At 36.9% G+C, this 12,528-nt stretch overlaps 1 protein-coding gene across 2 annotated transcripts in view; it reads right to left on the bottom strand.

Annotated features, from left to right (window-relative positions):
* Nucleotides 1-491: 491 nt before the first annotated feature.
* LOC147024416 (deformed epidermal autoregulatory factor 1 homolog) overlaps nt 492-12,528 on the bottom strand; it is a 328,494-nt gene continuing 316,457 nt past the window's right edge. Inside the window, exons 11-12 of one of the 2 annotated variants that reach the window (XM_085884328.1) lie at nt 2,989-3,072; nt 492-2,595 (exon numbers count right to left, since the gene is read on the bottom strand). In XM_085884328.1, the coding sequence (XP_085740454.1) occupies nt 2,404-2,595; nt 2,989-3,072 (276 nt within the window). In that variant the 3' untranslated portion in view covers nt 492-2,403. Of the gene's footprint in view, nt 3,136-12,528 lie in introns of both variants that reach the window. The other variant, XM_085884329.1, reaches the window with a different exon arrangement.

The raw sequence follows: 12,528 nt of genomic DNA on the forward strand, positions 1-12,528 counted from the left end.
GGGGAGGGAGGGAAAGGGGTGGGAGTGTGGAAGGAAGGAAGGGGTGGGTGGGAAGAGGGAGGGAAAGGGTGGAGGTTAAATCCTAGCCTAACCGCCTGGGGTAATTGATTAGGTGAGAGTCGATTGGTTATTTCCTCCAATTACAGGTGAGAGAGGTGATTCGGTCTTGTATTTATATGTTAACTGCTATTGACATTGCACATCGTACATGCTTGTGAGCCTGGTGATGCGTCTCCAAACACCCCAATCTCGTATCATGTGGCAATAATTATTGTACACATTTGAAAAGAGGATGTAAAACATACATTTATTGAATGACAGTTTATTGTATTTGTAAAATCTTTGGCTCACTTATTGGTGGCAATAAAAATAGGTCAGTCATATGAAAAACAAAATGAAGAACCATATTAAAATATCTAAAGGTATCATACAGTAACTAAGGGATATATATTATAATTATTTCAGTATTATCAGCCATATTAAAATTAAAATAAAAAAGATCAAGAAGAACATTAATCCTACACATAGAAATGAATGTGAATATTATTGCAAATTTTACAGTAATTATTATGAATGAATGAGACGTGGGGTAAGGATTCCCCCCCCACCCCCCATATGAGCTGACGCTCCCACATCACACATCTCTCGTGGATTCTGTGGAATTTAAAGCTCTCAAAATTATCTCCTGAATTGAATCCATAGCACTGAAGCACGAGGCCTGTTTCTTTCACATCGCAGAGGTGTGGTCGGTGGCATGTTCTTTAAAAATTTTTTTTATATGGCCTCTAATCAGTCGAGCTTCATCTGCTCTCGCAGGAGTCTGAACCTCCTGATCTCTTTCTTCCAGTTGCTCCATCCTGATTAAACTCCAAAAACCCAGGCTTAATGCTCACATCCACTTTTATGTTTCTGTTTTCTTGTGTTTGATGACACCTCCAGAGCCTCAGATTGGCAGTGCACTACCATGTCATGTACCTGCTATAAATACTCCATCAAAACCTGCAATATTTGTACCCCCATTCCCCCCAGCCCCATCCTGACCCTCATACTTGCAGATGACTGTGCTCCTTCCCCGACTCTCTCTTCTCCTTTTTATGTTCATCCATTCTCTTGCTTGTTGCATCTGCCTTTTGCCCCATGATCCCACTGTGATGAGGTTGCCTTTTTGCCCTCGATCATCTTACTCTCTGTGTCGGAGTGGCGACGCGTCCAGGATTGTGTCCAATCGCCAAGGAGACTGCTTAGGCAGCACCAACGCTCTGCACAGAGTATGGTCCCAATCTCCTCTCCTGCATCTTACTCTACCACGAGCCTAGATTTTGTGTTCAAATGATGAAGTGTAACGTACAACCAAAAGTTATGAATATCGTTATTATTATAAGTTTTTTCACACGAGTTTTTCGTGATGTGGTTTGCCAGTCTTTAGAATCCAGCCATGCAAAAAATAATGTAATGACATTGACGTTCGAGTTGACATCTCTTGGAGGGGGGTGATTTGCCATCTGCAGCCACTATAAAAAGCAGTCTTCCACTGGTGCAATTGCACGGCACTCGGGAAGATGTAGACCTTCATAAAGGGGCTTAAAAGTAACGTTCTTCATTCAATATCCAAAAATGAGATCCAGATTACATCGGTAGAATAAAACATAACATGCTTTGATGATAGTAGTTCAGGTGCAAAAACACATTCTTGTAATGAACAGTTTTGGTATACTCCCTCATCCCCTCCCTCCACCCACTCCACTTAGGTATACCCCAGAGGAAAATAACAAATAGGCTATTTTACCTCTTCCCTTCCCAACATGAGTGCATTCTATGAACTGCATGGTTCGAGGACATTGACAATTTAACAGATTTTAACAACTCATCTCTGCATCACAATACATTCATTCCTCTTTTCAAACCAAAATACCAACACGAGCATTATCCCAAAGACATCATCAAAGAGTTAAGTTTGACAAAAGGCGAACATAATACTCTTGTAAAAATTGGAAGTTTCAACATTAGCAGTGTTTGTAGAGAATAAAAGCAAATGTCACTTTGAATGATGTTTTTTTTCTGATCTAAGATGTGATAAACTGTTTGACTGTAAACATGTCCAAGCAATAGATTCTGAATTTTCCACAATCCTGTAGATTGCTAACAACAATCGAGGCTAATCGCATGATTAATTGTTATTTTGGACCAGTCAGTCTGTCTCATTCTTTCACTCCCTCTCTGTCTCCCCAATTTCCTCTCCCCATCTCTCTCTTTTCTCCCCCCACCCCTCACAGACACACCTATGAGTGTGTGTGTGTGTGTGTGTTTCATAAGTGAATAAATAAAAAGAATAATAATTAGTTTAAAAAAAATAAAAATAACACTTGAAAAAGAAACTTGGGTATCTGAACCATGGTATCTAAATCAAGAATGACTGTGTGCCGTAGGGTAAAATAGCGCATCGTTGTGATGCATCACTGGGTGCTGAATGTAAACTCCAGAACTAAAAGCAAAATGGAAAATACAAACAACAGCTCTCCTTCCTCCCAATAAGCTGCACAACTGCTTTCCATTTTCAGCAAGGAAGCTGCTTGAAGTCCTGTAAAGTTTTGTGATCTGCTAGTGAAAAAGAAATAGGTATTCAAATGTCTGATGAAAAATAAATAAAACAAAGCTACCAGCTCAGTGTGTGGTGTGCGGTAAAAGCGGGCAGTTTCCATCCGAGTGGATGTACTGCATAATCAGTGATTTACAATCCGTGATGCATTACTTTTTACTTCTCTGCATCCAATACCCAATGTCTGCATTTTTTTTATCCAATGTCTTTTGTCATGGCATCATCCGACATGTCATGCCAGCCATATTTCTCAATCACAATTGCACGTCTTATAAAAAAAAAAGAAGTAGATACCCATGGCACCCCACGGTGTCAAAAATTACAACTTTATGACCACTCTTCAATCAACCTATTTTCCATTTCAGTCAGGCTTTTTCTTTATTAATATCCACCTCCGTTAAGTGCTCATCCTCTGGGCTGGCAATAAGAGATTCTTCTATCCGGTTGCCACAGACTTGTTGATGCTCCTTCCAATCCTGCTGGAAAGCAAAGAAACATGGATAGATATTTTGTCTCGTATTCCATAGTGCACAAAATAACTAAATTGAAGAATGGGGAACATGGCAGAGGCATAAAGAAGGTCAACGAAAGTAAATATCAAGATTAGTGTTTTGGATTTAAAATTACCCATTTGCTACATATTAACATCCTTACTATAATTTACAGACTGATGTTTGTGTGCGTGTGTGTGTGTGTTTTGCGCTCCTCCAACAGTTCTGGACTGATTACATTTTTTGTTTTTAAAATAAATTTCAAAGAAATAATTTTCAAACACTTAATTTAAAATAAATAAATAATAATTTTCAAACAAATAAAAATAATAATTTTCAAATAAATAAATGTATGCTGATTACATTTTCTTTTCAGTTTATTTTTGTCAACCTGTCAAGCAACATTACCTTGGTGTCAACCTGTCAAGCAACTTGCTTCATAGGATCAGCATGACCCCAATTAGTGCATAGAAGTGTTTCTATCTTTGCTGGTGGTTTTGGAGGGGAGGAGGAGGGTCACAAATTCTCAAAGTAAATGTGTATCATGTAGCACCACCTTCAGGTGGGACAGGGTATTACAAGTCTCCACCATTTACAGTTCAGTATTCCTGCCCATACGTTTTCCAGTGCAGTGAGGTGTTTTGAATTATAAGCAGTTGGTATGTTTTTTCCTCATGCACGTAACCCGGGTTATTTTATTTTTGCCCAAACAGAGCTGTCAGTTGCCTATACACCACCCAAATAAAGGTAGGGTGGTGTTGCCTGCTTGGAACAAGATTCCCCGGAGGATGGGTACCAGGGTTTATTTTAACGTGCAGTAGACCCCTACTTGTGCAGTTCTAAATCCAATTTTGTGCAGTACTAAAATTTGTAATAAAAACTCCAATGTCATATAAAGAAACAAGAAGTCAATGCATAACCATCATACTGAAAAGCAAAAGTACCTTTATTTACTGTTTATATGACAAGAAGTATATTTTTAATTTTACATACACAAATGTATGCTGATTAGTGCTTTGTTTTAAATTTTTTGTCAAATACTAAGATGGTTAAAACTTAAAACACTTTGTTTATATGACTAGATATATATTTTTAGTCTTACACATGCTGAATTGTACTTTGATTTACATTTTGTATCAAACAGTACATGGCAAAAGATGGCGAAAACAGTGAAACTTTCATAAATGCAAGATTTGCAAAGTTGTATCTGGCATATAATCTAAAAACATCTACTTTTCAATGGCGGTTCAGCTGTGTCTGATTCTGTATCAAGACTGTCATGAGCATTTATTTTCTGCGCTTCAGAGAATCCACCTTTAAAGTAATTTTGTTCCTTTACTTTGGTTACTTCTCTTGTTCGACGTGGCTTTGTGGAAAGCCAGGTGAGAACAGCAGGCCATGGATCCCACAAGTCAATTGCAGGCATATTGTAATGGACGTATGAATAATAATTCTCTGTCTCTAATGACATTCTTGAGCGGTCTATGCTTTTCAGTGCATTGCTGGAGCTGATAAGTCTTCTCCACATCTGCTGAATGCGGCTTTGCTGCTAAAATTCTGGCATAAACTCTGGCCAAAGTATCATAGTGCCCACCTGCAGCTAAAAGCTGGCTAATTATTTTTGACAGGGTTAGGTTAGAGAATTGCCCCGACTCTGTGAAATCGTTGTACTCCATGCCCAAAGCCATAAGATCTAAATCTGGACACATAAGTTTTGGACTGCTTCTCGGTTTGCATCCTTTTGAAATTTGAGAAAAGGAGCCAAAGTTTCCAAACACTCATTGTCAGTGTCAAACCGTTGAGTTAAAAATTATTTTAGTGCTTCTGTAACCTCAATCTTGATTGCCAATAAATTGCGTCTGTCTGTAACAAAAAGATGATGATGATGATTTCTGTGTGTTTTGAATGCATTTGGATATTTACGGTTATACTTTTAGCTAATGATACTAATTTTATAGACTCCAGTGAGGCATCCTGTGTTGTGTACCTTGTCAAAGGATACAAAGGAACTTAAAATATATAAAATGTTTAAAAAAAATAGCCATTACAAATGCTTCTCAGACTCAGATAATCTCAAACACTGGGCCATGGCACCTGCCTCAATGATTTGTGCAGTTCTAAAATTTCATTAAAATAAACCCTGGTGGGTACAAACTAGAACACAAAATATTCCTGTGTATTCAACATGTTTGTAATCAGACTAAGCATAGGAAATTTGTTTTACACGAAAAGGTCGCAATCAAATCCTTCTTGGAAGTGTCGTCTTGAATGCTGCAAAAACCAAGCCCACTTTTGGCATAATCTTGCTTAAAATGTGTTTCAAATCAGGAGTAATTCAAAAGAACCTTGTGTTCGCCCTTTTTTGGAATTCAAATATTAATGTAATCTGTCTTTTAATGGCAATTGCTTCTGACTTGCTGGAAGTCAAGTAAATAAAAGTTCAGTCATAAACAGCAGTCTGTGATTCAGTCAATCACAGCAATGACTGACAGGATTGAAATGTGATGTGTGTGTTCACCAAGATGCTTATCTAACTGACTATTCTCTTAAACATTTTAAACATAGAATTTTAACTTGAACGGCACTCAGTACAGCACATACCTCCACCAGGATTAACAATTTATGTTTTGTATCCCACTGGGAGGCAGGTTCTGAATCCAGACCAGAAACAAAATCTATTTGTCATGTTCTTGTCACCTAACCAACTCATTCACTGAGTTTTGTCATAACTTGTCCACAACTTTTTGAGATATTGTGCTATATATCGTTTTTGGCCCTATCTCTCAATGGTGAAGAATCACTTTCAAAGATTTTTTAAAAAACTCTCGTGTCCGGATCTGGATTCAGATCTTCACCAAAACCAAATCAATTCGTCCTTGTCACATATCCAACCTGTGCACAAAGTTTCATCAAAATACAATCATAACTTTTTGAGATACCGGGCTATACTATGTATCATTTTTGACCCTATCTCGCAATGGTGAAGAATCGCTTAAAAAATTCAAGGAGTCAGATCTGGATCCAGATCTTCACTAAAATCGAATCAATTCGTCCTTATCAGTCATCCAACCTGCCCACCAAATTTCTTCTGAATCAGTGCACAACTCTTAGAGATATCCTGTTCACAGACAAACAGACAGACAGACAGACAGGTGAAAACACAACCTCCATCCATCTTCGGTGGCGGAACTAACAAAAAGCACAGGATGGTATAGAAAATATTTGCTCACGGTGTACATATACTGTCAAGGCATAATATATTGGAAACAGCTGTTAATAATATTTGTCCTCAACATTTATTTTGAAAGGTTGTTTTATTTTTAAGGGTAAAAAAATAAAAAGTCCCATGGCAGCAGGTCCTGTGCAAATTTACTTTGCAGTCTTTTAAGCAGAATTGGCATGATGGTTTGAGAAGCTGATCTGAGTCTGGTAGGTCGGGGGTTCGAAATCCCGGCAGAGTCACACCAAAGATGTAAAAAAAACAAAAAAACTTAAGAGTTCATCGATCAAGAAACCCCGTGCAGTGTTCAAGTATTGTATATACTGGGGAACCTTGCCATTCACGGTCACGGATATAACATTCTTGAAAATCCCTGTGAACTGCAAATCCACAAACTTAGGGGGTAATGGAGAAAATAGGGTTTGGGACTTCAACTTTAAAATTTGTCCGAACTGCACCTTTAATATGTTTGTGCGTTGTTTTTGGACAATTTATTTTCATGAATAAAAGGGTTATTAAGAACATAAAATAAAGTATTATTTTCCTCTAAGAACATAGAGTAAAGCTTATTTTCTTGAATTATTAAGATCTTCAAACTTACCTTTAATAATAATAATAACTTTAATAATTTAATTCAATAATGCGATGGTGAGGTTTATGATGGCGACGATAAAGACGAGTTATTGGGCAGATGTTGGTGATGGATGACGTTGAAGATATTGAAATGGGTTATTGTGTTGACAGCCCATGTTAATTAGGTGAATAAATGTGGAAAATAGTTCACCAACCTGCGATTATCTGGACGCTTTGACTGTAATCCACAAACCTTGCCTCGATAAGTTATTTGCGAGAGATCGAATCCATGAAGGGGAAACCCATGGACAGCAAATATCCTCCTGTACTGTTCTGCAATTTGAACAAATTAATTATTTTAAAGATCATTAAGAAAAAGAAGTTTAGTGCTACTGGCTTTTTGATAGCCCACTCTTGTGTGAGACAACTTGTGAACACTGTGGAAGAGATCATGGCATAAGAACGCAGAGCACAAGTTGATATATGGTACAGATACTAGATTTTAGTAAAGCATTTGATTCTGCAGAACATCAAAAACTCCTGAGTAAAATCAACCATGAAGGGATAAGAGGTGAAACCTTCAAATGGATAGATACCTGGCTAACATCCCAACCATCACCAGTTGCATCAGGTGTCCCCAGTAGACCGTTCTTGGCCTGCTTATGTTTCTGATGTACATCAATGACGTCGTGGACAGAATCTGTCAAGGGACTAAGATAAAGCTCTTCGATGACAATTGCCTTTTCTACCACCCCATTCATGGGCAGGAAGATCAAGTAGGGAGTCAGAATGATCTCGACACATTCAGGGATTGGTCTCACAGATGGCAAATGACTTTCAACCCATAAAAGAGCCACGCAATGCATGAAACCGAATGCAAACAACCTGGAGATTTCACATACTGTACTGCATGATGAGGGTAAACCTTACATCCATTCAACAGAGCCATTACCTTGGTGTCAACCTGCCAAGCAACATCACATGGAATCATCATGTGAACCATGTTGTGAATGATGCAAACAAAATCCTGGGATTTGTAAGGAGAAGCCTACCCAAATGTGACACAAATATTAAGATATCTGTGTACAAGGCATTGTTTTTTTTTCCCCTCAAATCTGAGATCGACCAATTCTTAAGAGAAAAACGTCTGCCCATCGATCAATTAAGTGACCCTGTTTGGTTGGCAGTCCTAGGATTTTTCACAGACATCACTGGCCATCTGAATGTACTGAACGCAAGCTCGCAAGGGAAAGACACAATCGCATCACAAATGTACTCGCACATAAAATAATCTGCCATGAAGCTCCATCTGTTTGAGAGACAAGTCGGTGAACCCAATGCACACTTCCCCTCTCTGCGGGAGGTAAATGACACTTTCCCAATTACTAACATCCCTGAGCAGATCGGGAAATATGTGACAGTAATCAAAACATTGATCACAGAGTTTAGCAGGTGCTTTCAGGATTTCGCTGCCATTGAGAAGGACATTAACACATTCTCATGCCCCTTCTCCGTTAATGTGGATGAAGCACCAGAGGACATACAGTTGGAACTCATTGAGATGCAGTGTGATGACACACTCCGCAGTCATCACCAGGAGAGCACACTGCCAGAATTCTACAGAAAATTGGAAAAGTCCCGATTTCCACAAGAAGACACGCAAAAATAATGCTATGTTTGTTCAGCTCCACATACATTTGTGAGCAAACATTTTCTTGAATGATGCTAAACAAGAACTGTTTCAGATCAAAGATAACAGACAGGCAACTTTGCGTTTCTCCAGTCTAAGGCACAACATCACTGTTGTCATTAGAAGTGTCATTGGTGAGTAAAATTCGTAATATCACTTCAAACGCACATTTTAATCAGCAATAATACTATTTGCCTAATTAAAATTGCAGTGTAAATGATGTTGGCTCCTGTGTACTACATGTCTGAGCACGCTTGTCTATATATATATATATATATATATATATATATATATATATATATATATATATATATATATATATATATATATATATATATATATATATATATATATATATATATATATATATATATATATATATATATATATATACATATATATATATATATACATATATATATATATATATACACATAAATATATATATATACATATATATATATATATATGTATATATATATGTATTTATGTGTATATATATATATATATATATATATATATATATATATATATATATATATATATATATATATATATATATATATATATATATATATTTATATATGTATGTATCGTGAATGCAGGAGTATTTTTTTTATACATATGTATATATGTATATATACATATATGTATATATACATAGATATATATATATATATATATATATATATATATATATATATATATATACATAGATATATATACATAGATATATATATATATATATATATATATATATATATATATATATATGTTGTTGTTGTTCGTCTTTCGGCTGCTCCCGTTAGGGGTCGCCACAGCGGATCATCCGTTATGATCCGCATACTGATTTGGCATAGGTTTTACGCCGGATGCCCTTCCTGACGCAACCCTGGTCACCTCTTAAGACACAGGGATAAGGATTGGGTTTCGCCATGATTCCGGGCTGCCCTACACCCTCTCATTGCGTGGCCCAGTGCAGAGCTCCCATCCTCAAGCGATCCTCAAACCCAAGCCTCCGGGTAGCCGGATTACAGGTGCACGCCACAATACCCGGTTATATATATATATATATATATATATATATATATATATATATATATATATATATATATATATATATATATATATATATATATATATATATATATATATATATATATATATATATATATATATATATATATATATATATATATATATATATATATACATATATATACATATTCATATATACATATATATACACATATATACATATATATACACATATATACATATATATACACATATATATATATATATATATATATATATATATATATATATATATATATATATATATATATATATATATATATATATATATATATATATATATATATATATATATATATATATATATATATATTAAAAAAGCCTGGTGTTGGCACAGTGGTTAGGGCAGCGGCTTGGGATCCAAAAGGTCCTGAGTTCAAGCCCCGACCAGGGTTGCGTCAGGAAGGGCATCCGGCATAAAACATGTGCCAAATCACTATGCGGATCATACGGATGATCCGCTGTGGCGACCCCTAACGGGAGCAGCCGAAAGAAGAAGAAGAAGAAGAAGAAGATATATATATATATATATATATATATATATATATATATATATATATATATATATATATATATGTATTATACGTAGCCTGTGGCCCACGATATTCATCATTTTTCTCTGTCTGGCCCTCAGTGAAAAAAGTTTGGCCACCTCTGCTCTAAATTAACATAATCTCTATCTTTTTTTAAAACCTTTTTTAAAAATGTAATTTGAAATCCCTACATTGCTTAGTTTTTTTTAGCATAAATTATTTTATTCACTTGTTTCTGCAATTTTTTTATAATGTGGAACAACAGACTGGTATGGAACTTAGAGGATACCCAATCTTGGAGCAAAAGTGCCAAGAGAGTTTAGCAATGTCAAATACTGCATGTCTTACGTAACCCTGACTATCTTGCAGCTCTGTCTTCTTGCTAGTTTCTCAAAGAACTAGATGGTATTCATAGAATACATACCCCATGCAGTCTTGACAAGGACTTGGTGCGAGCGAACTCTTTTGGTTTTTAAGGTTTTTTTTCTTTGATCCAACATGGCTGCCAAACCACGTGACCGATGACGTAATCTTTATCAAACCATATTTCCCATGGGTAGTTGATCAGTTAGTTAAATTTTGCATTGATCAGTTAAGCGATTTCTCCGACGAAAATTTTCAAAGATTTTTCCCCGAGATCCAATATGGCTGCCAGACCACGTGACACATGATGGTCATTTTAATGAAAATCATGTTCAAATTTCAATTCAATCAGATGAAAATTGAGGATTTCAGAAATTTGGCCTATGTTATCCTTTTGGCCTATATTGACCTCAAAAATAATTACAATCAATAATATACCTTCAAAAACGTGTTCATAAATGAAAGTGTGCTGTCAAACAATGGCCAGATCAATGAGTTAAAGTCAACTGAGAATTTGAAAAATTAATACATCGTCTGTGCAGGATGTTTAATGTAAGGCGCTCACCACAAAGATAAAAAAAAATTACCAAGCTGTTGTGTTGAGGTTATTCATGAAAGGCCAGGAAGCATGGACAATATATCATCATCACATCAAACAGGTTGACCAATTGAATCTTCACTGTCTACAGACAATCTGCAATCACAAGTGGAAAGGCAAAGACTCCAACATCAAGGTCCTTGAGAGCTATTAGAATGATAGGGTTGAATGTATGCCTGGTGTTGGCTTAATGGTTAGGGTGGTGGGCTTGGGATCCTAGGATCCTGAGTTCAAATCCCACTCGGCTGTTGAAGTAATACCAGGTTGACTCTGCTTGTCATTCTTCTGAGGTTGGCAAAACGAGTACCTGGGATGATGGGATGATAGAGCCATTTGAGTATCCTGTGTCAGAGTGGTGACCTGTCCAGGATTGTGTCCAATAGCCAACGAGACTGCGTTGGCAGCACCAACGCTCTGCACAGAGTATGGTCCCAATGGATGTATGGATGGATGGATGGTTGAATGTCAGTTGATCAAGATTCATCTTCATTGGGCAGGCACTTGGTTAGGATGGATTACTTCAGGATACGCATGGTGATATTTTATCGTCAACTCAAACAAGTAGTGGGTTGGCACGATGGCCTCGGGGTACACACACACACACACTCACCTCTAAGCTGTCTAGCTCGGATTTGAATCCCAACCCAGTGATAAACTGACATCCCGGTGTTTCACAGTTTCACAGGCAGGGTGTTTCATCAATGTGTGTGCCATCCCTCGGATGGACATTAAATGGGAATCCCATCGGTCAGCATTCGTTGGTGGATGTTAAAGACCACACGGCATCCTTAATGAGGAGTAGGAGAGCTATCACCAGCACCATATCCATATCACATATTCCAAATGTCTGCCCTCACCTACAGAGGGCATTGAATCAGCGGTACACCTGCGCCGTCAGCCAATGATCCTACCCCACAGCCTTGTGCTGCATATGAGAGAAGTTGAAGAAGCAAGTAGTGTACGTTTCAAGGTAAACCTCATGAGCACGAGAAGGATACATTAAAAATCTAACCTCAATCTATCCCAATAGCTGGGAAGAGTTTTCCAGTGACATAATCAGATGGAGGCAGACATGTATTAGTTGTTATAAGAATCGTTTAGCTCATCGCAGAAATGCTATTCAACAGAAAAAGGAAAAAACTCAAGGCGAAGTACAACAGACTGCTTCCAAAGTCTTTGTATGTGAGGTATTTCAGTCACGTAAGCAAGTCAAGGATAGGTCTTAATTTGACATGAGAACTCACAGAATCACTTGAAATGGTTGCATTAACTTGTACATAAACATTTAACATTGACATGGGATTAAGTCATCATCAAATCCAAAGCATTTGAACAAAAATTTTAATTTCATTCAAAATCTGACTAT

Source organism: Eptatretus burgeri, chromosome 6 (assembly GCF_056783735.1).
Source record: "Eptatretus burgeri isolate ZD-2024b chromosome 6, Ebu_testis_v1, whole genome shotgun sequence".
NCBI lineage: Eukaryota > Metazoa > Chordata > Myxini > Myxiniformes > Myxinidae > Eptatretus > Eptatretus burgeri.